The 27,153-nt window shown below is 31.4% G+C and overlaps 1 protein-coding gene and 1 long non-coding RNA gene across 2 annotated transcripts; one reads left to right on the top strand and one right to left on the bottom strand.

Annotated features, from left to right (window-relative positions):
* The first annotated feature begins 370 nt into the window (after positions 1 to 370).
* Positions 371 to 27,126, top strand: LOC134275615 (uncharacterized). The gene is made up of 10 exons (XM_062757884.1): positions 371 to 377; positions 460 to 759; positions 12,160 to 12,258; positions 12,614 to 12,712; positions 13,652 to 13,857; positions 14,248 to 14,497; positions 14,860 to 14,925; positions 19,902 to 20,069; positions 25,133 to 25,428; positions 27,001 to 27,126. The coding sequence occupies exons 1-10, from the start codon at positions 371 to 373 to the stop codon at positions 27,124 to 27,126; spliced, it is 1,617 nt and encodes a 538-aa protein (XP_062613868.1).
* On the bottom strand, positions 22,281 to 23,540 carry LOC134275623 (uncharacterized). The gene is made up of 3 exons (XR_009993861.1): positions 23,414 to 23,540; positions 22,768 to 22,891; positions 22,281 to 22,463 (listed from the first exon to the last, which is right to left on the bottom strand). It is a non-coding gene; the product is annotated as an uncharacterized LOC134275623 (long non-coding RNA).
* Positions 27,127 to 27,153: the final 27 nt, after the last annotated feature.

Below are 27,153 nucleotides of genomic sequence, written 5' to 3'. Positions count from 1 at the left end.
AAGATGGTCAACACTCTTGAATTTATTTTACTTTTTTTTTTACTGAATACAGTATAAGAATACCCACTGTACTTTAAATTTGGGGAAAATATGCAAAAATATACAAAATCTTAAGGGCTCAAGTTTGCCAGTTAGCTGACTTTGAATGTTTAATCATTAAGGTCAGACGACACTTTCCTCAAAATATGTTCTGAACCTCTTAATATTATAGTAAAATTTATTCATAATTGCCATTCTCTTGTGATTTCTACACTGGTTTTAATATGTTTTTAGATGAAAGTATACCAAAATTTAAGATTTAGGCCATTCAGAAGATTACCGATAAGGATTATATATAAGAAATTATTTCACCCTTTAGTATCTTGTCCAAATGCCCGGTACCTTAAATTTTTGTAATGAAAAAAGATTAAGTACCAGTTTTTGTTTGATTTGTTGAGTATTTTGATGTTTTTTATTCAGCATTCGAGCGTCGCATATGTTCTGTGTACATCAGCGACTGGGTTCAAGTTGAATCACAAAAATCTAGTCCAGTTCTCATTCAACATCCCCTTGAACAGATGCCTGCAAAAGTTGAGGTGCAGGTAAAAATTCAAGAAAACGGATATGACGTCATTTTCCCTGCATTCGGATCAGCACAAAGAGACGATGACAGTGACAACATCTACGGTGGTGTTGTTTATATTTACAATGAAAATCATGTAAAAATATTTGTCCCTGTTAGGAATAATGAATCAAATAAAGGAGTACTTATATTCACAGGTAAACGTTTATTGAAGGATATTTTGCTGCGTTGTTTTAAAAACAATAACTTTTTAAAATTATCAATTCAAATGCAAGATATAACGGGACAATCATAATGCTTATTTTTAAACTTAATGGAAGTGTGAGCTGAGATATTTTTAGCTAGGTCTTTGTGAAAAAAAGTATTGATCCCCAATTATATTTTAGCAAGAAAAATAACATGTTTTGTGAGTTCAAAGTTATTATAGTTCATGTAAATTGTGTTTTATTAAGGATATTGACAGTGAGATCTCTGTAAAATTATAATTCTCAATGAAGGCAGTTCATGAAAGCTAGACATTTGAAGAAAACAAAATACATCCTAATTTAAAGTATCTTTAAAAGATGTTTTATTCAAAGACAGTTAGTCAAGCTTAAGGGGGATGTACGGCCACCTTTAGTGCAGTGAGAACAAAATGTAAACATTTCTTAAAATGGCTAAAATACATTATATTTTGATCAAATTTTAAGTTTTTATGATAAAATACAATAAATATGCACAACTGAATGCATGTTGTGCATATATAATCTATACTTTTGCAGAAAAATGCTTTTGATATGCTCCTTAGAACTGCAGAGCTACAGAATTCAGCAAAGCCTTAAAAAATCCAAAAAAAAATACACAAACTGTGCATTAATGTCTAAATTTTGCACTTTTAAATGATAATCTCAATTTCAAAACAAAGTAACGTTGTCTTCAAAAAGAGGGTAAAGAACCATGAAAGTAGTTCATGGATAGCAGCACGTGGTCTATTTTTAGCACAGAATTTTGTTTTCCAGACCTCTTATTAATATGGAGGGACATAACAATCTTTAAATGTAGAAGAGAATTACAGTTGCGAAATATTTCAAATAATATGAACACTTTTAAAAGAGGAAATGTGTTATAGTGTTTCTTGAAGTTATTTATTCTAAATAGTGTACGTATTGATATAAAAAAAAATCTTAAACTCTTTGATTCAAGTAAAGGAAAAATGAGCACCAACAAAGTTAAAAATCAAGAGTTTGTAAGTTTGCCAAAGATAACTTATAATATCTATCAAAAGTTAAATTATCACCATTGAAACACAAAGAAATTAAACACATAAAATCGATATGAATGACCTTGTTTTAGTACCTAATAGTACGAGGGGTGATCAAAAAGTTCGCAAACTATCTCTATACATGTGTATCTACAAAACCACAATTCAGATTAGAAACAAATTTGGTGCACACGTAGCCAAACACAAGTTCTATAAATAGCATATGCTGAATAAAGTTTTGCTCACAATGTAAAAATGACGTCATTATGCAGGTACTTGTGACGAAGAATGGTTGTCTCAGTGGAACTCGTTCAACAAACGACTAAAATATTTATGGTATATCTTAAAAATGCCTTTGAAGTAGCGTATAAGAATTTGTTCACAGTGTATTAAGACAAATGACTTCCTATAAATTCAATCAATGATTGGATAGATCGTTTTAGTGAAGGAAGGCAGATAGTTAATTAAATATGATACTTGTTATGTTGCCCCGTGAAAGCAAGTTTGAAAAGGGATGTGTTTTTAATTAAGCAATATGCTATCAAAGACCTCCAATTTACACTTTGAAAAATACTCGAATATTTCAACAATTATATAACTATCAAATACCTAAGATATCGTTTACTTTTTGATCTCCCCTTGTATACTCTGTCAAATAAACATTTACAGTTTTCATTACAGCGAAGCAACATTTGAAAAGGAATGAAATCAAGCAGAGTAGGTTAGAAGATTTAATGAATAAAAAACTTGTTTTTCTATTTGCCCATTTTGTCAAAATTACAATTTTACAGAGTAAAGAAAAAAATCAACATTATTAAATATTTTATACCATCTTTAAAATGACGTTTGGTGATCCTCCCAACTCAGGATAAATTATTGGGTCGGTATTTAAATAGGTGAAAAAAAGATATCACTTTTTTTGCGATGATAGACATAGCATGTGCAATGGACCTTTCTTTGCAAACATTGTGCTTGCTTCTAAATTTCAAAGAAACAAATCAATAATTTTATCAAGCTTCCTATGTTCAATGAGCGAGAGCTTACAACGTTGTCAACATAATGAGACATGATGCGGTTTTATGTCCAAACATTACTCCATACAATGTGTGGGTCATTGCAAACAATCTAGCTATTTATGTGAGGTGCCTTAAGGAAACCTTATAACTGCCTATTGTTTCTATCTAACTGCTAAACAAAATAGACATATGTACCAACTTTTCGAATGTAAGACACGTAATTAATATTTGTTTTTCATGCACCGCATATTGTTTAACATTTTCTAATTAAATGCTAGGCATCCTCCTTGCAGTGCCCCATTTGAAAATAACTTCTATCGCCACAGAAAAAGGACCCGACGTAAACACATATGTTTAGGACATTTTTTATCTTTTTTATCGAGTTTTAAAGAAACCAACAATTTATCAAGACTTGTTCCATGAAAAATTAAAATAATCATGATAATTAACGCGTCTATCCACAGCAGATATATGCACATGCCAACCACGTGCTCAGTGGAATGATATTAACAAGGAAATTCGAGCTGTAAACAGAACAGTTTTTCCCGATTTGCTGGAGTGGGGTTAAAATTGCGTTTTTTCAATAATCAGACGATGCGATGTAACAAATAAAAGTAGCAAGTTATATAATCTAATGATTATTACTTAGTAAATTTTTGTCTTGATGTTATCATGGTTATTATGGTCGCATTTATTCTAAAATCGATTTTATTCGAACTCTGTGAGACAGGGGAATGGCGGACGAAATAAACACATGGCCTCAGGAAGACACCCATATGAAAAATCAAATTTTCAAGAATTATATATAATGACAAGAAAAAAGTGAAACAAATGGTTGTAGCCATATTAACAATGAATCAAACTAACACCATTTTCAATGTATTTTTCATCTCGTGAATGCTGTAGCTGCGCAGTTCTTACATGATTAATTTCCTCCTAATTAAAACAAAATAAACTTAATAATTTATTAATTTTGGTCTCGAACAGTAGGTAATCAGTGCATTAGCACTTTGAGTAACTTTGGGCTTGTTAGTAGAGTATAAAGCGCATTCTTGATATTTGTTATTTCACACCAGACTAGATCCAATATGGCTTGTATATCCCCCTTAAAAGTACTTGGACACAGATTTGAAGTTATTATTTTCTCTATAATATTACAACTTATATATTTTGATATAAAAGATATTAAAATTTCTAATTTTTCTGCGGGTTTGATTGACAAATCCTTGCACTTTTACAAATTTATTTTATTCTTAATACTTAGGAAAAAGTGGCAATATCGTTGTGTATAAATGAAAAATATTAATACTTTAATCCAGAAAATTCAGAATAGACATGTTCAAAAGCAAAACAAACATGCAATATTTTGTCAGTCCGTGCAGTTTTGGTAAGCAGATTGTGACGTTTGAACGCACCCGGTGAATTATAAACATAAACAATAACAGAAGTCGTGCCTGTTTACAAAAACTGTGTACATAACACGAGTGTGCTCGATTTGCTAAACTCTGTACGCAACTCTTAGTTCGGAATGACGATGCTTGTGAAGGAGTTTTGCTTTCTAACATTTCTACTCTGAATAAAATTATTTTTCTGGATAAACGTTTTAATATTTCTCATTAATATACAACAAGATTGCAACTTTTCCTAAGGATTATGAATAAGGTTAAAATTTGTGAAAGTGCAAGGATGTGTCAATCAAAACTCGCCAAAAAATTTAAAGTTTTAATAATTTTTAAATGAAATAAGATTTTTATTTAATTTTTGTTTGAAATGCTATTAAAATATATAAGTCGTAATATTATAGAGAAAATATTGACTTCAAATCTGTGTCCAAGTACCTTTAAAATACTGTTGTAGGTAGTAGAAGTAAATTAGCTGCCAATTCTTATGCTCAAGTTAAACAATCGAAAATTGGGGTATATAAATTAAAACAAAAGGGAAAAAAAGACAAACTAAACGAGCCTTTAAAATAAATAATCTTTTTTATCTACTAGTATATTGAATACATGTATGTAGAAAAAATCTAGCATTTATTACATTTTAGGTGGATCTGCATTCGCTGGCCCATTTGAAGGAATTTATTTGGTAGGTTTTATTAGGATTAAGGTATGGGGATTGTGTGATCTACCACCGGCAAAGTTCACAAGCTATGGTAGGGAAAGCATTTCAACAGGTAAGCTTTTCTTTCTTCCTTTAATTATATATAACTTTGGTGATAAGTTATTAAAAAATGTCCCGTATATTTATTATTATTGTCGTTATGGGTATTTCCTGTGTGGACAGAGTGGTGGATCTGTGTGGTTTTTTATGTCACGTGACATGGTCATATAAATAGCAGGTGCGTGCTTTAAAAGTTATTCTACCGCTCGTACAGAACGTTGTAAGGAAAAATACATGGACGTTGGAAATCTGACTATTCCAGAGACAATTATATTAAGGATTGTATAGATAACAAATTGAAAGTGTCTAATAGTCTTTTCGTGTAAATATAAATGAATATATATTAATAAATATATATGCATATATAGTGTGTGTGTGTAGACAGGTATTATTATTATTTACACTTTTCTCTTTGATTGTTCTACGTTATGACGAGCAGCATTCCATACATATGAGTTGATTATTCTTTCAATACAGAATAAAGAGTATAATTAATTTATATTCGGACGAACGAAGTGAAGGAGAATATAATTATCATTATTGTCGTTACGGGTATTTCCTGTGTGAACAGAGTGGTGGATCTGTGTGGTTTTTATGTCACGTGACATGGTCATATAAATAGCAGGTGCATGCTTTAAAAGTTATTCTACCGCTTGTACAGAATGTTGCAAGGAATGGAAACCAGTAAATTAGGCACACACACACATATACATGTATGTATCTATATATATATATAAGTATTATTTAATGATTAAAAATAATGGGTGTTGAAATAAATACAAATGTGTTAAATTTGTAATAAACGTTCTGACGAGCAGCATTCCATACATATGAGTTGATTATTCTTTCAATACAGAATAAAGAGTATAATTAATTTATATTCGGACGAACGAAGTGAGGGAGAATATAAATTCAAGAATGTTTACCAATATAATTTAATTTTAAGATTTATTAACGTGTTGATGAAAAAAATCAATTTTCATGGAGGAGGTTTAATCATGATATGCCCCTTGGATAAAAATTGTAGAATGGTTATTTTCATCTTTTTGCTTGATTAACAATTGCAGTCTTTAAAATATGGTTTGGGTAAAAATAATAATATTGAGAGGTGATACCTTAAAAACTTCAAACAAATCTGTAAACAAGAGTGAAACATGGACATTCGGAATTAGACGCCTACTAGAAGTAAGCATCCCCTTTTTACAGGCCACACCTGCTGTGAAACCTATTCATTGATCACGTGTGTGGAACATTTAATTAATAATAAAGTTAAACACAGTGATTCAGAATTTCCCTGAGGCAAAGTCGTACCCATCGTCTCAAGCCACGGTCCGGAGTCCGCATATAAGCTCTCTCCTACATGTACCCGTGGCTGCTTGATCACAGAAAGTGCGTTATCTTGAATATTTATGCCTCTCTATTGTGACGTCATGTTCAGTCAGTGGCAAGTTTTGTTTCTATCGCAATTTAGATCAACAACTGACGTCAACAGTATACAAGAAATATTTCCTTTACTGCGATTGAATATTGAAAGGTCGCGATTAAGTTCATCATCCGACTATGCTTTACTCGCATTGGTCAATTTTTTAATGAGCTCCAAAAAATTCTCTCCTCGTTCAACCACGGCCAGATGGAAGAGGAGCGTACATTTTGGCCGTGGTTTGCGACGATGAGTCGTACCACGCCTCATCAGGTTGTGATGTTACTTTTATATTATTTTGGTCATATGCATGCATCAAGGCCAATTAAGATTAAAAGAAATATACATCTGTTAAATCCATGATCAAAACAATTTTTTTTGTGATCATTTTCATATAATATTATCGCACCCTTCTCAAAGATGTATAACAATATGAATTTCATATACCAACTGTCCTACCTTATAATAATTTTAAGAATTATATATAATCATTTTCAACTTTACTGTGCTGATTTCAAAGGATTTTAATGAATGACATAATTTTATTATTAAATCTGCATGTTCTTCAATAATTAACGACACTCAATAGAATCGTCAAAGGTGTATTCAAATTTTTCAAAATTCATTTTCCGATCATGACAAGGAGCTTACATCGGATGTGACAGGTCGGCAGAGGATGCTCACTCCTTCATGGTACCTGATCCAACCTCTGATGTTTTGGAGTAACGAGTTTGCTCTGCACCTGTTTTGTATTGTTCTATGGACTTTTGATCGTGAAGACTGTTGATTACATGTTCCTCCTTTTGTTTCATTCCAGAAAAAAAATTTACATCATACATGTAAATAGAGTATATTTAAATTGAAATTTTCAATTGCTACTAATGTAAACAGCATTTATGACCTATACCTATGAAAAAGTATTCAAAATATTTATTCTGTTAATTAATGAAATTAATGTGCCAGTACAATTTCATTTATCTTTGAATTTTAGATTGTTTGATTATACTCCCCGTCCAACTAAGAACAGTTAAAAAAAACACTCGCACGGTTTTTAACTTTTTTCTTTAGAGAGAATATTTATTTAAAATTGTAGAGAGATGGAATTTCAACATGATCGTGTCAGTGTCGTATAATTCCAAACAGTCAATACTTTGAAAATGTATGCCCTCTATACTGAACACTTAAGTATGTTAAATAAATACAAGTACCATTATAATAATGATATTCAATATCTAAATCACATAGCAAACCTTTCAGTTTGTGAAATAACATCCAATCAATGTCTATATCTTCACAACAACTAAAAATAATACTTATTTTATGCTAAATGTCATGTCTGATAAAATCTTTTAAAAATGGGCAATTATGAATATAGTAAGATTTACCGGTAATTAAATCACTCTTCTAATATGAGAGATATCTATATATCAAAATATTTTCAAATTTTTTGAGGAAGTTTTATCTCCAACTGCCGAAGAAGTACGCAAACACACTGTATGTAACTTTGCAAATTTACAAAGCTTTAGCAATGAATGAAATAAGGTTAAAAATAAGTATGAAATATTTCCATATGGGAGATTACATGATTACGTTGATATTGACAAATAAATATTTTAATCTGCAAAGCCTCAAAGAAAACATATCTTTATATAGCTAAATAAGGGTTAAAAAATAAAGAGATCCAAATAAACATGTACATGTCAATGTATGATAAAGCATATTTTTAAAAGAATAAACATATATCTTAAGAATCTTTACAATGAGTACTATTGATAATAATTCCGAAAATCGAATCTATCCAAACATGAACAGAACCAAAAACATCGATTTCATAAATTTTCCACGTAAAGCATTAACGATGAATTTATTGAATAACTATTAAATGCTGCATTAACTTCGGTAAGATGCAGAATAATTATACTTTTCATATGAATAATATATAAACACATGTATTTGAAGAAATCGTGATCATAAGTCCATTCAACATAATTCACAAAAAGTGTAATTTTCATCAATATACTTCCTTTCAACATTTTGAATGTGTTTATATCATTTGAAAGGGTGCATTTGCAAAGGTTTATTGATCACTGTATTTCGAAAGCTAGATAGGATGAAATTACGAAACTGAACACAGTTTGAAAATCGTGGAAACTATCAATTGTAGCAATGGCAACTCAAAGCAATGCATTCCATAACAGAGAGCATATTTAACATTAGTTTTTGTTGTATCAGAAAAGCCAAAGTAATAGCATATTTTTCTTTACATTTTATTCATTAAAACAAAACATTAACTCTGCCATCATTACTATTAAGGTAGATGAAAAATAAAAATAAGAAGTACATAATTTTTTTTCATGAATTACCTTTTGTATCTCTGTATTTTTATATGCTGCCCATAGATAGATAAATCCGCTTTAAGTTTATGGCATATAAAATTTTCAAAAAAAAAATGAAACATTTTGATATTATATCTCAATTAATTAAGTAATTTTTGTATTTAATTTATTCGTTTTTTACAATCTTTTATATATTCAGTAGACATTCGTCTTTGATTGAAAAACTTGAGCGGATATTTTTCAATTCTTATCTCCATTAGAATTCGACAAAGCATAATTTAATTTTATGTTTATGCACAAAATATGTTTATGAATTTTTATGAATTAAATATAGGCATTTATACCAATTAAAGTAAACTTTGGAAGTATAGTTAAAAAATATTTATATATGGTGTAAGCGTCAAGCATATATTACATGTAGGTATATTACAAAAAAAATTATTAATTTCGCTCGCTGTTTGGTGTTTCTCAGATCAAAGAATATCTACCCCAAGATTCTGAAGGATTCTCCCGTTTTTCTATAATTTATAATCTGAATTTGAAATATTTTTTAAAGAAGACGTTTTGTATGATTTAATACGCAGATTTTAGGTTAGAGGATAAATGCACTTAACACTGTGTTTTGGGTCTTTTTGGATTGCTTCTATTGCTTTTACATCAGAATCTGAACCTAATTTCATTTTTATGTATTCACTATGGAGAACGGTCAATTAGGCGCCAAATTTAAATGTCAAAAATAATTTTAGACTGTAATTCAAAAATTTTTTTTATGTTTTTGTCCTTACTGATTTCCAAGTTCAGAAGATTTACACTTACTTAAAAATTGTATATGCATGAGAGTTGGAGGTACATGTAATATCGTAAGAATGGGTGTAAAATTAGACTTGATGAATAACAATAACGTATTAAAAAACAAGATTTTCATTTCCCACGTTTTAATTTATTCTGTTAGGTACAAGAAAAATTCTTGACACTGTTAGGCATAAGAAAATTATTTACAAAGGTTAGAATCGTATGAGTTTCTACAGCTTTACAGTAACTTGTTCGACCACAGTGTCCTGTTTAGCAGAAAGCATGCTACCCGTAAATCAAGTGACGGAATTTAGTTTTCATAAAACTACCAAAGGAAAGATATCACGTGGTGAATTATAATATTCAACATGTCACTGTCCTAGGTAACAACAGAGAGAGCAAATGTACGATAAGCAGTTTTTCTCATTTAAATCATAAGCGCATGTTTCTCTATTAAGGTCTTTCCACTCTCGAAATTTTAATGGTTCAAAGTACAAAAACTGCATTTATTTTCATTAAATATAGTATAAATTTACCAATTATCGCAAAAGGGTATAGGTCGCCATATTATCAACGATGAGAGATATATCGTACATTTTTTGATAGCAATAAAATAAAAAATCATGAAAAAAAAAACAGTTCAAAATGCATAAATCTGATAGTCAAGGTTCCGAATTACTTGCTACTTATAAAATACTTTTGAATTTTGAATAGCAGGGAAACTATATTACATTAGAAGTGCAATAAAAAATGATTGATTATATATTGTTTAACGTCCCTCTCGAGAATTTTTCACTCATATAGAGACGTCACTGTATGCCGGTGAAGAGCTTAAAATTTTGACCTTTACTCGGCACTCAGGGCCTTTGAGCAGTGAGGGATCTTTATCGTGCAAACGCCTACCGCTGACACGGGGTCTCGGTTTTTATGGTCTCATCCGAAAGACCAGCAGCTTTCACTTCAAAGTGCCGAGCGCATGGCGAAGGAACAGTTGCTACCCATTTTTATCGACTTAGGACAGTCGCGGCCGAGATGCGAACTCACGACCTCCCGATCACGGAGCGAGCACTCTACCGACTGAGCTGAGTCTAATAAAATAATGAAGATACCTGAGGAGGAGTTATTACCCTAGTCAACATTTTATATATACTTGTCAAAATTTCTAAGTCCCCACTTTTATTTTTTAAAAAGTTAAAAAACCTTAACTTAAATTTACTAGTTGCTCAAAAATTTGCCTTTAATTTGCAATACTTACCTGTCAAGGCCAAAAAATTTGTAATCGAATGTGTAATTACTCAACCGTGACTGTTTTTGTTAAAAAAGCATGAAGTTCGAGTTTCATATGTTTTCGGGTGTATTCTTCATATTTTTTACTTCCATGTGTTCTCCATCTTTAATTGATAACGAAAAAAAGATGAAAGCTTGAATAAAATGCGGCGTATATCCACACAACAATGTGCAAGTGAAGTTGAAAAGGCCCAAGCTGGTCGTAGTTAACAAAAGTTCTGTTTCCTTTCACTGTATGACTTTATTTACTTAAAACCTTTATAATTACATGTACCGCCCGAAAAACCTACAAAGCGTACCTGAATTCCTTTTAATCGTTAGAAATCGCTAGATTTTCAAGAAACACCACAAAATCATCATAGAGTGTATGCGGAAACATTATGGAACCGGAACCGGAAGTGCTTTCCCCTCAATGTCAAACTGGAGGAGTGGGGAATACATGTAAAAAGACGCTATGTAACTATTGTTGACAAGGCACAGACAATTTCGATAAGCCCCCTTGTCATCCTAATTTCAACCCTAATTTGCATGTCTGGAAGAAGATAGACCGGAGTGTAAGGCAGCTTTTCCAGCAGCAGAATCTATCGAAACTAGAGGACGACCTAGTCTCCATATGGAAAAACATTCAATAAAAGAATTTTTCTTAAATAGTGTGAATTCTTTGAGGAACGGTTGTCTTGCTGTGAATTCGTTTGAATGGAGAATAATGCAGTATTTAACATTGTGAATTTTTAATTCAAGGGTGCCTTAACGTTTCTGCATATTGTGTTAAAGCGCTTCAATTAAATGAATTAAGTGAGAAAAATTGTTCAGCTACTTTATTATCCTGTATACTTATCAAATTATACTGTTAAAATAATTCAATATAAGAGCGGTGTAAAGCAAAACTTGCCTAGAGACTTAGAAATTTTGACTAGTATAAGATTGAATAATTGATCAAATAAAGAAAAATATACATTTTAAAGATAATTTTTATTACTTAAAATTATCTATCATCACACCTATTGAAAAGCATTCTTCCAAATAAAATGTTCTATTGGATAAAAAATTAAATTACGAACTCTTTTTGCAAAAACCTCTGCAGTATGCGAGGATGAAAATACCTTAATCTCCTTTTAACACAACATTACCAGTGCAATTATACAACTACTGTTAAATGGAGAACAGAAGACAGATATGCACTGACTATGTTTTAAGTCGGAAAAAAGTAGATGTCCTCATTATCGGAAGGAAATCGAAGACATTATGGGGCCCTCGCTTTAGAAAACAGATTTGTACATCGTAAATACATACTTTTATTTATTGTAATTCAGTGAAGTTGTAGATAACAACGTTGATTATTCCAGGAGACAGTTATAAGACTATTGAACATGGACTTGGGGAAAAGCCAGATTTTGTTGTTGTACAGTTGAAGATGACCAATGGCTATGTTTCCGAGGCAGCAGGCGAGTCTGGACAAATTGTAACTTCATACTTTCTGTAGAATCATCAATTTTCGTCGAGGCCAAATGATCCTCGATTTCGTTGTCCACTTTAATATACAACTTAACATCCTCCACGAACAACTGTCTACATATTTATTAACTTAAAAAAAATTCTATATATACATGTAAACGTTACCCACGAACATTTTTTAAAGTTTCAAAGAACAAAAGCAAGTTTTGTTGAACCACTATCAATGGACTCACACAAATGAAGTAATTCCACGCTTTATTTTTCTCAGTTTGTAAACTTTTTGTATTTCACAATATAGACCCAAGACAATTTATTTAAGGAGTTGTTTATGGCATTTCATTGTAGGTGTGACATTCAATTCAGAAGTCTTCAAAACTTATGAAAAAATCTGCGGGACTGTTTTTGCATTTAATGACCAAGAAATCCGTCTTTGGTCTATGTCCAGTAAGGTTTTTATGTTAGTTATCGCTGTATCATATCAATAATGTTAGATTTAAGAGAAATCAAAAACTTGTTCATCATAAATCTTTTTTTTTTTTTTTTTGGAAGTTTTTTTTTACTTGTTTCGAGTTTTTTTTTTATAGCTCACCTGAGCTGAAAGCTCAAGCGAGCATTTCTGATCACCTGTTGTCCGTCCGTTTCTCTAGCTGTCCGTCCGTCTGTTTTCACATTTTTAATTTCTTTTTGAGAACAACTGAGAGAATTTTTTTCAAACTTAGTACGAAGCATCGTGAGGTAGTGTAAATTCTAAATTATTAAAATTATAAACCCCGGGAGAAGGGCGGACCAAAAAAGGGAATCCAATTTCTATATTGCAATATTTAGAAAAAAAAATCAAAAATCAACTTCTCAGTAACAACTTGGCCAGAAAAGCTGAAACGTATGTGGAAGCATTCTTGGGTATTGTAAATTCTAAATTGTTTAAATCATGACCCCCAGGGTAGGCAGGGCCACAATAAGGAATCCAAGTTTTACATTGAAATGTATATGAACCATCTTTAAAATCTTCCTCTCAAGAACCACTGGACCAGAGATGCACAAACTATTGTTGATGCATCGCTTGGTACTGCATGTACCTATAATTCTAAATTGTTCAAATCATGATCCCCCGGAGGAGGACGGGACAACAATAAGAAAATCAAAGTTAAACATTGAAATATATACAAATGTAGGAAAAATCCAGAAATGCTTAAACTTATGTTTTTGGTGTAGATTCTAAATTCTTCAAATCATGACCCCCGGATAGGAAGGGGTCACAATAAGGAATACAAATTTTACATTGAAACATGTAGGAAAAATCTCATCTTCTCAAGAACCACTGGCCTAGAAAAGCTGAAACTTAGCAGAAGCATTCTGTAGTTGTGTAGATTTTACATTCTTCAGATAATGTGGCCTGTGCAGTAGATGGTTGGGGAACAGAGGGCTTTAGGTGCAACACTGCTAGTCTGTATATCCAGGCCTGGATACTGTATTCCTGTGATAAGCTTTTCTCAAAACAATTCACACTGGATAAGAGCGACACAAACACTGTGGAGCGAGTAAGCCTGGATTCGGTCTATAGTTTAGATTCAGCATTCGTTTCTGTTCTGGTAAGTCTAAAGTTTAAGTTTAGTGTGAAAATAATCCAATATTGAACAGGTCATATTCATTCTTTACGCTGCTTTTGAGTGGTGTTGCAAAGCTATTTCCTAAATATTTTGGGGTTTTTCTATGATTAAAAAAAATCTATATTGTATTTTTTCATCAAAATGAAATAATTTTCGAAGTTTCTAATGGAATACTGTCTAGAAATTTATTTATTGTCAAGCAAATGATCAATTATGCTTTATTCTTTAATTGCAACTGGGAATGTATCATATCTTAATAAACTACATGAGTTAAACTGGTCAGTTTATGTAAAAGGGAAAACAATCGAAATTACACCTCATATATCTTGTTCCATGTTTTCTATACACTTGTTTCTTGCTCAATTCCATCAGCTGAAAGTATTATCTCCAAACAACGAGGGATTCATGTTTCACGCTGGTGGTAGCGCCATGATTGATACCTCTAATGACTCATATGGGGCTATAATTTACGGATACAATGAGACAGAAGTTATGCTCTGGAGACCATCCCCGACAAATACAAATGGACATTTGGTTTACGTGGGTGGACAGTGGGGTGACGGGCAAAGTAATCAAGAAAGTGACGTTGTAGAAGTTGTCGTTAAAGTTATTGACATCACAGGTAAGTATTTGATAATTTTCAGCACATACTGATGACGAATAAGTGCCGTGACGTCAAAGCTCCCTTGCTAAATGTAGCTGCTACTAATATCCCAAAACTATGAATGAAACTGATAAATACCGTAAAAATTGCCAAGTGAACCCGATACATTTTTAGCCACACATGACAACAAATACTCATTTCACTTTGATAAATACATGTAGCTTTAACCTTTAGTGGTTAAATCCCACTAAACATGCATTAAACATAAACTTTCTTTTCCTGTCCAGTAAAACTTTCTGATAATGGATGTTGAGACTACATATAGATATAAAAGAAGAATTGGCTTTGGTTTTCAAATAATATTAGTTCTTTCTATGTAGGCACGCCTTGCAATGGTACAGAATCATGTTCACCTGATTTGTCAAAGACTAGATGCATTTCTACAGGTATTTTTTATTCATCTAAACGATATTGCTAGGTTTTTTTTTGCAAAATCTGTTAAAAATTGTGATATTTTCATTTTAAAAAACTAGCTCATCACTGTAAATTGCACGACCATTCGAAAACATAAATGATGATACAGAAAATGTTAACGTAATTGACTGCCGTCACGAGAAAAGGGCCCTTAAGGTCAAATTTTCACAAATTGACTTTTTGGTAAATTTTGATAGCCGGACTCTTTCTGAATGCAAATATACATAAATTTTGAAAATATCTCGCTTTTTCGGTATTTTATGAAAATTTTAGTGAGGCGCTCCAAAAATAACTTTGACGTTACTCAGTGAAAACGTCATGACGTCACCTGCGTCTAATTCAATTTTCGAAAAATCTTAAAATTACGTTATTTAAATAAGCTCAATCGTTTTGAGAATTAAAAAATTGAGAAAGTATTTAATTTTTTCTTCCATGCGACTAGTATGTAAATATTCCTAAGGGATTTCGAGCAGATCTAGTAATTTTGTAAAAAAAAAACGGGGGGGGGGGGGGGGGGGGGGGTTTAGACAGAATCTAGAACACTTTATATTATAATCAGTAGGGAAATAATATTTGTTTATATCCATACAAATTATTCTTTTTATTTAAAATAATCCAATTCAATTTATGAAATATATAAAGCACTTGTAACACTTAAAGATTAAAAGAAATATATATATAGAGAGAGAATTCAATGCAGAAGACACCGCGCGCAAAAAGGGGCACCCTCGCAAAAAGCACATTGATCCCGATATTTAAAAAATTCTTATGAGACAGAATTCACTCACCAACACACACGCACGTAACTTTATTCCCTATAACTGTTAATACGATTTAAAAAAAAAAAAAAACACCATGTATTTTCTGTATCACCGAAAAATTCAATTGAAAAATAAATTCAGATACGCCAAGATATATGTAAACTTGTTTTTAAAAACGTTTATTCCTTTTATAAACATTCATGAAAAAAATATACGTTATTCCCTTCTTCCATGCAAGCGGATTTTAAAAATTTTACTTTTTTTTGAAAATTTTATTAGATATGTTTAAAGCTCCAAGTTTCCATTGTTTATACAATTCATTTTCTTCGCCTGTCTTAGTTATGGAGTAGAAAATAGGCAAATAAAGGACAAATGAATGATTTATATACCGTACCTTAAATTGAAACTTTCTTTGAATTTATACCTCAAATTGAAACCGTCTTTTAACTTCTTATTTTTTTAAAAATTAAATCACGATTAAAATCGGTTACAAATATTTCTGCACATTAACCCCCCCTTTCTTTTTTTTTAATTTTGTGGCACCTGTACCCTGTTTCACTTAAACACAACATTTGTATATTTCTTACAAGGACATCTACTATGATCTAAAAAAAATGATTTATGTATAATATTGTATAATTTAATCAAAGAGATGGGAATTGCGCTGTTCTTGTCTCTTTTTATTATATGTACAGTAAAATGTGCTTGACTCTTCTGTCCGTAATTACAGCTCCATTAAAATTTTGACGAAATCTTTTTGAAACTGAATGAATGCTAATATATATTTTTACGCAAGAACGGTAGGCCCTTAGGAAGCCATTTCAGTTGGTGGTGGTGGGGGGTAGCTATATTTTTTTTTCAGTTGTGGGCACTTTCAACCACCAAATTTTCCTTTACAAGCAAAACAAATTTTTTTACGGCCACGAATGGTCATCTATTCATTTTCCTCTGTGACAATGGCTATTTAACTTGATACCTTATAAGTTTTTTCACAGTTCGATGCGATTGTCTTATCCAATAATGCACTATTACGTCCAACATTCGTTAATGCTTTTTGTATGAGGCGATGCTGTTAATTAAGTAATAATATACCGCTCTAATTAGACTCTCTTTCGCTGAAAATATTTAGACAAACCATTTTTCCCTAGTTATTACTTCAGAACATACTCGTTTGAAAAAGAGGGGGGAGGGTTTAGTCAGGAAAAAAAATGAATTTACCTTAAAAAAACCCTACTCAACCAAACCAAAAAAAAGGGGGGGTTTCGAAACTCGAACCCGATTTCGCCGTTAGGGAAGGGGGCGGGGGTAGGTTCAGTCTTCTTTCAGTAACAAATTTTCATAATCAAACATAATACAGTGCCTTATTCTTTTGCCCGGACGGACTTTCAATGTATACCCCCCCCCCCAACCCCCAACCCCCGTTGCTACTTGCGTGCGACTGTAAAGGCCTATATTTTCTTTAAAAGAGGAAAAATTTGTGTTTGTTTATTAATTACTTTCCGCAGAGTCATGTTAGGATTATGATATATAAAGTCTTATCTCGGAACTTCAAGAAATTAATGTCGAGATATGCGGGGTATTTTGATACATGTATCAGAGTTGAAGATTTCAACGCAAAATGTGACTTATTTATTTCATATCATGGTATCAATAGTCAGTGATATAGATTTCACGCTCATTAAAATTTTTAAAGATTTTAAACATTTTCATAACTTTTGGAAATTACATCCATAAAAATTTGTCACATACTTTTTGCTCTTTCAGTGATGTATTCTCAAGAGATTAGCCATATATCTGATATTATCCAGAAATTCGTACGTCTTTTTGCTTATTATTAATCTATAGTTTTTTTTTCCAATTGGTTTATAAATATCCTCATTCATAATATCACTGTTGATGTAATATTGTTAATTTCTTCAACATTGGGTATAATACTTTAGGGAAAAGTCTACAATAGCTGTATTTAATTTCTTAACATATTGTAAAATAGGTTCCAGTGGGATTTCATTCATTTATTTCATCGGAACAATTTAAGAAATTTGAAACAATAGTAACTTCTACCATACAATTCCTTTGAATGTATTTATTTATCATTTTAAATTAGTTTTTGAAACAATCTTTATTTTAGCAATTTTTTCGTGGCACCGCCATCATCCGTATTTTTTACCTTAGCATATTCTATTACTGTTAATTCAGTAAAAAAAATATTTATTGTTGATGTACGAGGGTTGTCCCGTAAAATCGTGGACAAGTTGTCTAGTGTGAAAAATAAACATCACTGCGTTCTGAAATTTTTACTATTATTTAGTACATATTTTAGTAATATACACAGCAAATTTCAGATAAATATATGCATAAATAAGCAAATTATGAGATTTTATGCCATGTATTGTATCACCTTACGGCGCATGGATTATAACGTCAAAGTGTTTAAAACAGCGTCACGTTTTATCTTTGCTGAAAATGAAGTTGGATGAGTCCGACTTCAATTTCGGAATTTCATTGATACACATTCTTTAGTCTCCATAAACAGTCGAAGAACCAACTGGCACCCTATTGCGATCTTCTGAAGATTTATTAGTAAGTTACGGACAATATTCTCGCCATCATTCAACTGATAGAAAATCTCATATCGGCGGTCTACTGTGACAGCGTCTTTTGCTATTACATTAGGAGTCTGTCCGTATGTTTTGTACTTCCCAGGGACTCGATCAAAAAAAACTTCGCTAAGAAAACTCCTATTTCATTTGTATACTTAAGATATGGTGCTATTTTTATAATCTTTTTTCTTCTATGGTCATTTCAAGTCTCTAAAGGTGTCATTACAACATCGAAATAAAACTGAACTGTTCTCCGGTGCGCCGTAACGTCATAAAACGTCGCCATTTTTCGTTTGTTGTGTTTACCACTTTCCCATTTCGAATGCTCGAGAAACTGCCAAAAATTAAGCAAATGCCTTAAAATTTTTACAAAGACTGCAAAATTGATTGTGGAATTGAAGTAGGATAATTTTAATCCAAATCTTATGTATTTAAAACTTTAATTTTGAATTCAAACTTGTGTATTCTTCAATAAAACTTTGGTTTTTTGACCGTGCGCCGTAGGACAATACCCCGTGCACATTCAAGCATAATAAAATCTTTATTTTTGCCTATATTTTATCAAAAAAATTATCATGCACTTAAATATGATAAATATACATTTACTGAAATTTTCAGCTAAGTGCGCCCATTACTTTTCGAGAAAAACGCTTTGTCCACGATTTTACGGGACAACCCTCGTAGAAGGTTTGGATCTCCCATGTTACCAGTATCTTTATTCAATGAAAGAGGGATTATGTTTCTCAGCTTTAACTTTTACCGGTCTTTTTATTCGGAAATTTTTTTGGCTTGTCTTCTTACCCCCCTCCCTCCTTTTTTTACAACAGTTTTTTACGACAGTTCACCGAAGGCTGGCTATCGGGGTACATCAGTATGATTAACTATGGATTAAAACTAAAATGGCTAAATATGTTTTAAATTATGGAATATATTTTTCAGGAAAAAATTAGCACTTATAAGAACGGTAATTACTATATGTGCATAGATCTCTCGCTCGATCTTCTCTCTCTCTATCTCTTTCTCTCGGCTCTCTCTGAAAAAAAAATATACATGTATATGGAATATACCTTTTAATATTAAGACTTCTTAACATGAATTCAAATTTAAGTATTTGTAAATTGCTCAGAAAACAAATATGCAGCATCTTTAATTTATGGTCATGCATCGACATCGTTTTAATCGCTGTTCCATAGGTAGCAATGTGCATGTCCAATGCTCCGTATATCAACATCAAATTAAATACTTCAACAAAATTATGAATAAATTTATGTACTAAATTGTAATAATAGCATATACCTATTAAAAAATGTCCGCATCAAGTTTCAAATTTTTGTTACACTTTGAAATTCAATTTTATTTTTTTTTTTTTACAAAATGCAGTCAACAAAATTTACTTCCGTGTTTACAATACCGCGACTTTGACGTCGTTTTCTGAGCATTGTGACGTCAAAAGATAAGGGCCCTTTTCTCATGACGGCAGTCAATTAATATCTTTGTTTCAATTTCGAATTCGTTGACATTTATTCCAACTAGTGTTTTTATCGAAGGACTGTATTTGAAATAAGGATAACGTATATTTCAATGCAGATTGTCCAATCCCTCCTGATATTGACAATGCTTATAAATTATATGAAGGAGTGACTAATGGTAGCAAGACGTTGTACTCTTGTAAACCTGGATACACTGAAAGTTCAGATGACGTCATAATTAACTGTGTAGAGGGTACATGGTCTTTCACTTCAATGTTCTGTAGAGGTACTTTACACCTTCGTGGATATATGAGAAAAATGTGAAAAATACATCACTATTTAAAAAATGTCTTTAACAGGATTTGTAATATAATAAAATTCTGAAACTTTTTTATGTGAAGTTATTTGCTCCACACCTCCTGCAGTTGAAAATACAACAGTTTTTGTCCAAGACAATAGAGCAAAATATTTCTGCTTCACGGGATATTTCCCTATGAATAATACAATTGACGTCATCGAGTGCAGAAACAGCACTTGGCCATCTACTGACTTTAAATGTATAAGTAAGGATCAAGATCTTTATACATTTTTTTTTAGATGTAATACATGTCTAAAGTTGCATTTCACGAATATAAATATTTTATGTTTGTTTAGTCTTTAATAAAATATAAATACATACTTTACAAAATGTTGTATTAATGGTTTGCACCAAATCATATTCTTAAAGTATTGTAAGTCAGAAAAGCATAGTCTGTAAATTACCTTAATAAATTGATATATAAAATTATTATTTATATATATCAACTAATCATAGTAATTTCACTACAGTATGTATTCTACACAGAATCTTGCCCTGATCCACCAACCATTGCTAACGCTGACGTCATGGTCTCTAACAATGTTGCTCTATACTCCTGTCGTCAGGGGTTTCTTCCAAAATCTGGAACCAACTCAGTAAACTGCTTACTATCTGAGTGGCAGAAAACAAACTTCACCTGCTATGGTAAAAACAATGCACTTTTTCCTTTTTGTTATTCAGAACCATTCTTAAATATAACTTTATTTTGTCAGTTTATATGTTTGGTTTTTTTTATATTTACCTTAATAATTATTTTACATATGGAGTATCATTGACATGAAGTAACTAAACATGGTTTAGTGGTTTGATAGCATGAAAAAGAAATGTTATTTTGCCTATAAAAACAAGAAATTGAAAATACGAGAATATAATGTTATACTTTATTATTATGACGGCTATTGCTAAATATTTTTTGTACAGAACGTCAGGATGATAATGTTCGTATTATTGACAGCTCTTGCTTAATTAAGGAATAATTAAGGAACATAGCATACACTTATCAACTGGTTGAAAGTGAGATTGCTCTTTTATCGAACCGCGATAGGGCATAGTCCCTGTAAAGGGTTTGGTGAAAAAGCTATCCCACACACAAACAGTGGATAAGCGTTTTTGCGTTTTATTATACTGGTGTTATATATAACTTCTGAGATTTGAATTTTTTTGGAGTAAGATAAAACTGCAAGCATAATCTGATATCCTGAAGACGTCACAATGCTTTTGAAGTCATTTTAACATCATTAGTCAATAGATTACAATTATAGTAAAAGAAGGGCGATAACAAATCGATTTATTGCAAGGGCATATCCTCAATGTTTCTTGCCAAGTTTTTACACATAAACTAATGAAGCATTAAGATATTTGAAGAGTGCGGCGAACCTCGTGAAATCTTGCAAATAAATTAATCATAGCTATATTTTATGTAGTTGACCGGTAAAATATTCATTCTGCCGTCCAACAAATTTAATTGTAGCAATTATATAAGGAAATCTATATAAGTTCGCAGCACTTGTCAAAAACTACATATAGTGTTTAAAAGAATTATGAATTAAACTTTTTAACTTGGTTTTGCCCTTGCAATATTGGAATTTACAGATGGCCTCTAAACTCCAAGTATACATGCTAAAATCATGTGGCTCCGACATCACTTGATAAATCTAAATAAAAAAATCTAAATGTCCTCAACATGTAGATTTGAACCACACTACATTTATTTATATCACCGAAATCCTAAAAAGAATTGCCCATCCTTATTAAGTATGTTTTTTTTATCATAAAAAATCGCCCATATTTCCATTTATAACCTTAACTGTTCCGCGTTGACTCAATGAAAACAAATTTCAGGGGTCTTCCTACCCAGGTAACACAAAAACGTTATTAAAACGTTATAAAAACGTTTTCAAAATGTTATCAAAACATTTTCTAAAACGTTATTACAACGTTATTTTGTATGGTTTTTTTAACGTTATCATAACGTTTTTCAAAAACATTGTCCTGCAATGTTTTGAAAACATTTTTGAAAACGTTTTCAAAACGTTTTTAAAAACTTTTTCAGAACATTTCTTATATGTTTTAAATCGTTTAAAAATATTTTACAACATAAAAATCATTGTACTTCCTACAGTTTTAATTAGGTTAAATTTTTTACACAAATATAATCCATGAACTGTTGTAAACATCCGCACAGTCAATAAGAGTCTTCTTAACAGAAAAGATTTGTCACAATTGAAATAAAAAAAAAAATCACAATATCCTTCTTCCTTTGAAAATCATGTTTGGCACTTTTGGCATTTGGATCACTTGGACTTCTTTGTTTTAATTCTTCTGAAAAACAAAGATTTAGAGAAAAACTTTAATTAACAAAATGAATGATCATTCTCGCAAATCATTTTCGTAAAATACATGTATACATGTAAATCCATGCATTAGAAGAATTAAAACTATATATAGTCATACATCCGATAAATACAAGGAAAGTCTTTCTAAAATTATTTATAAAAAAAATAAACTTTGTTGTTGTTTTTTTTTGACAAAAGTGTGTTTTGGGCAAAAGTTCTATAAAACATATATTGTATACTAAATAAATCTATCTCCGTAATACATTCTTGTCAGGAAACTTCAAACATACCTTAAAGAATAAATACCCTGGTAAATCCCTCCAGCATGGTGTGCCTAAGCAAACCTTATTATGTCAAATTCCTCTCACTACATGTGATCTTTAAAAAGGTATATTTAGTCTTCGCAAACAGCCGCTGTAAATGAAATATGATATTTATTTCCAAGAATTGTAAATCGTGAATATATACATGATACTGAATATAAATACAAATCATTTAACATTTTCAAAGAAGTATTTAACTTGTTAAGCCCCCCCCCCCCCCCCACACACACACACACTTACACACACTCCCCCTTGCAAACATACTCGATCTATTCAAATCATGTTTTGAAGCTCTCAATTTTAAAATTTATCTCTTAGCCTGGGGTTATTATACTACACATGAAGTACACATTAATTAAGAAAACTCACACTAGACACAAGTCATAAAACATTTATGTAAATGCACAATCATGATAAACTTAGATGATCAGTTTACTTCAAAAACAACAAATTACCCGCCCAGTTCAAATATCAGTGAAATGTTCAACCATTTACAAGGAATGATTTAGGCTTATACAATACACTTACTACTATAATACAATTTCTTAATATATGTATACATATTGAATACTACTTTAAATTCAACATACCATACGATGATGTAAAATATTACCTTAATCCTGTTCTTTGTCTTTTAAAATGCTGCCCGGTTTTTCAAAATCTTGATAAGTTGACCTATATAGATCACGTGGAAATAGTTTGCAGCAAGGAGCGAGCGCTAACCACGGCATCCCGCTGTGCGACTCAATTAACTTTTGATAAACACATTATCAAGGAGGAAACAACACAAGTGAATAATTTAATTCTGGTTGTAATGCTGTATTTGATTGGATAAAAAATTTACTTTATATCGTATAAAATGGGTTGCCTACGTCACAATATGACTTTCGTCAAAAACGTATCAATCCGCCTGACGTTACATTCAAATGTTGTATAAATTGAAGTCATTTTGTTAGAACAATCATCTTTTTTTCTTACATCAAATGAATGAAATTTAAATTATAAGCAATGAATTTAATAGCTACCCATTTTATACGGTATAAACTGGGTTAGAACAGTTTGCGCTTTTTTATAAACCGCTTCGCGGTTTATAAAGCGTAAACTGCCCCAACCCAGTTTATACCGTATAAAATGGGTAGCTATTAAATTCATTCCTTAAATAAAATGCGCTGCCTTACTTTGTTGAACTACATCACATCTTAGAAAAATACATTAAAAACGGCTTTTAATACATTTTTTTCACAATGTTTTTAGGAATGTGGCATAAAACAATTAAAGAAGAACTGAATTTAAAGAAAAAAATTTTTTTTGTCCAACCCCTCCCCCCTCAATATGCTTTAAAAGACATCCCCTAGTAATCAATAACAAACAAACAAAAAAGTAAATGCTAAATCAGTAAATGTATTTTTTTAAGAATTGAATTATATAGATGTTTGTTGTTTCTATAACGTTTTAACAATGTTTTCCAAACATTCTAAAACAATGTTATATTCATTTTTTCTGGTAACATTTGTACCTAGAATTAATTACAATTTTAATTCAATTTAATTTTTTTTTTAAATTTGAGTAAACGTGACACAATACACCACATACTGTGCAATATATTCTTAATATCATACTGTAGTTTTTAAGAGTATTTTTCCCCCAAACAATGGAATGTGAAAACACTTTTCACTATGCTTTTTAAGTAATAAAAATTATTCATAATATCATTACATGCAAAAATGTTTTTAAAAAACTTCCGTCCAACCAGTATCAAACGTTATGAAAAACATTTTAAAAATGTTTTTGAGAAACGTTTTCTAAAATCGTCATTATAACCTAGATAAAACGTTATAAAAACATTTTTCAAACGTTATGTCAAAAACGTTTTGGAATAACATCCTTACAACCCGAATATAATGTTATGAAAACGTTTTGTGCTACCTGGGTATGATTCTTTTCTGAGCCGTCCCGGACACTGTAACGAATCAAATATTACTCGTGCGACCTAGTAAATATTTTGCAACACAGTAAGAAATGTGGTAATCAGAAAATCAATTAAATTTCTCTAACTAAGGCAGGGCAATTAATCTTCTCTTATCATCACCGAACAGATTCATGGAATTTTCATTATTTCCGAATCAACAGAACTTTTTTAAAGAATAAACACATATAATTATCCCCCAAAATTAAAATAATTCCTAAATAATCGAATCGATCTTTTAGGGATAATTGTTTGCTTTTCATGAATTATTTAAATGTAATAAGCATACAATTCCTTTCAATTTTCTTAGCAGTTACTTTATAATTTAAACAAGCCACCTAAATAAGAATTGTTTTCGTTTTTTAGATACAGCAAAGAGAATCAGAAGCAATATCACCAATGAGACGCTTGCAGAATGGATAAAAGAGATGAAGAAGAATCTATCCGTACATAAATCAAAAACCAGTGCCTATAACAGAAGCTTGATCAGTGTCTACGAATCTCGTCCTAGTGCTGTACAGATCGGAAGTGTGGGGGTCTTTCTGATGAGTTTTACGATCATAGTTTTAATTTTTCCGGATATAGTTGCTGTTGTCAAAAACTTGCATAATAAAATAAATAAGAACTTTGGTCATCGTCGGATGAAGAGAAATAAAATACTGGTACATGTATATACAGTAAAATTTGTCTAATCCGGACTCTGAGTACTCCGGACTTTTGTCCATTCCGTCTATAAATTTTAGTCCCATGCACTTCTTTAACAAATTCATTATAAAAAATTCTGTGTAGTCCGGATACTGTCTATTCTGTATTCCGAACGGCCGTTCTAGTCCCAACTGCTCATAATTAACGGTAATTATTCACTCTAATCCGGCCATACCTGAGTCACTTCAAAGCAATTAACACCTTTCGTGGTGGATATGATAATCCGTGTTTACATTAGCATCATTAATTAGTGCCATGAGACGAACTCAGTAAAATGCGGCGGTGACAAAGCCCACTTAAAAAATAAATTATATGATTAAATTACAATCAAAATAACTTTGTTTCCCTCCTTTTACCACATTATAACATAAACACAAAAATATAGTTATGCGATTTACAAATCAAAATATAAATCGGGATCGAAAATCGAACGCATTTCAAAATGGCGCCATAACACTGTGGGGGAAGACGTAAATTTTTACATAAAAATTAAAAGTTCAATCTAATAATAAGCACATCGTAAATAATTGTGCATTACTGGTAATACCACTGTTCCTTGACAAGCGAAACCTGGTCCACTTAATACATAGTAGGCTTATCTTATGCGTGCCTGTATATTTTGATTGAGGTAACATTTCACCCGACTTTCAAACTTCGCGTAAAAATAAGGAAATACAGTAAGTTAAGTGAGACTTTTTTATAATTCCTAGACTCTAAAATATTAATTGATTTCATCATTTAATTTTATTTATAATATGTATATAATGTACTTGTAAATAAACAACGAAAATTTTAGAAATTGTTATTTTCCTGCATTTTTCCTGCACTCCGGATTCTGTCTAATCCGGCCAAATTTTTTGGAACCGGCGGTAGCCGGATTGGACAAATTATACTGTAGATAAATTTAATATTTTGTATTGTTTTATGGACTTAGATCTTGAACACAGTTGGTTATCTCCACATGTTTCATTAGACTACACCTGATGCATTTGTTGTTCAGATGGCATTCCAGAACATGTTAATCATAATTATGAAAAAGTTAAATATAAAATATCGTTTGTTATGATACTGTTTTTCGATGTACAATTGTGAATTAATTTAATTTTCATGATTTTTTTTTATTGCTAATAAAAGCAATGTTTATCTTCTTGACTATAACTTTCCTAATAGATATTTACAAATGAAGTACAAAAGGATGTGATACATGATATATCAACAGGCTCTCTTTGTGTAGACAATTTTGAGGATTTGTGAAATATACTCCTGCGTTCTGTCATTCCTTGTATGGGGATTTGATTTACATCTTTGGGATGAGTCTAGACATTTTGAGACAAATATTGCATCATAAGAAGGTGATAAACAAGACCTCTGAATGCAACTGAAAAATCCAGTGTAGATACGATAGACTATTCGCGTACAAAAAATAAACAGACCTGCTATGATTTGTTTGCTTGTTATAAGAACGAATGGATCACCCATTGTAATATCAGTTTTGATTGATTGATTGATAAAAAGTATATTGTTTATAGTCCCTCTTGAGAATTTATAACGCCACGACTTGCCGGTATAGAGTTGCAAATGGTGTCCTATACTCGGCACTTAGAGCCATTGAGCAGCAAGGGGTCGTTTTCATGCCAACATCTACTGGGGTTTAGGTTTATGGTCTCATTCAAAGGAATGGT

The sequence above is a fragment of the Saccostrea cucullata genome, unplaced genomic scaffold (genome assembly GCF_032062105.1).
Source record: "Saccostrea cucullata isolate Sc308-1 unplaced genomic scaffold, CSIRO_AGI_Scuc_v1 ctg1027, whole genome shotgun sequence".
In the NCBI taxonomy this organism is placed as follows: Eukaryota; Metazoa; Mollusca; class Bivalvia; order Ostreida; family Ostreidae; genus Saccostrea; species Saccostrea cuccullata.
This window is presented reverse-complemented; position numbering and strand designations above follow the sequence as displayed.

Bases quoted from the DNA above. Each gene is read 5' to 3' on its own strand.
- LOC134275615 (XM_062757884.1), top strand. The intron at 12,259-12,613 runs GCGAGTCTGGAC...ATTTCATTGTAG, and splicing joins CTATGTTTCCGAGGCAGCAG to GTGTGACATTCAATTCAGAA. The intron at 20,070-25,132 runs GTACTTTACACC...TTCGTTTTTTAG, and splicing joins CACTTCAATGTTCTGTAGAG to ATACAGCAAAGAGAATCAGA.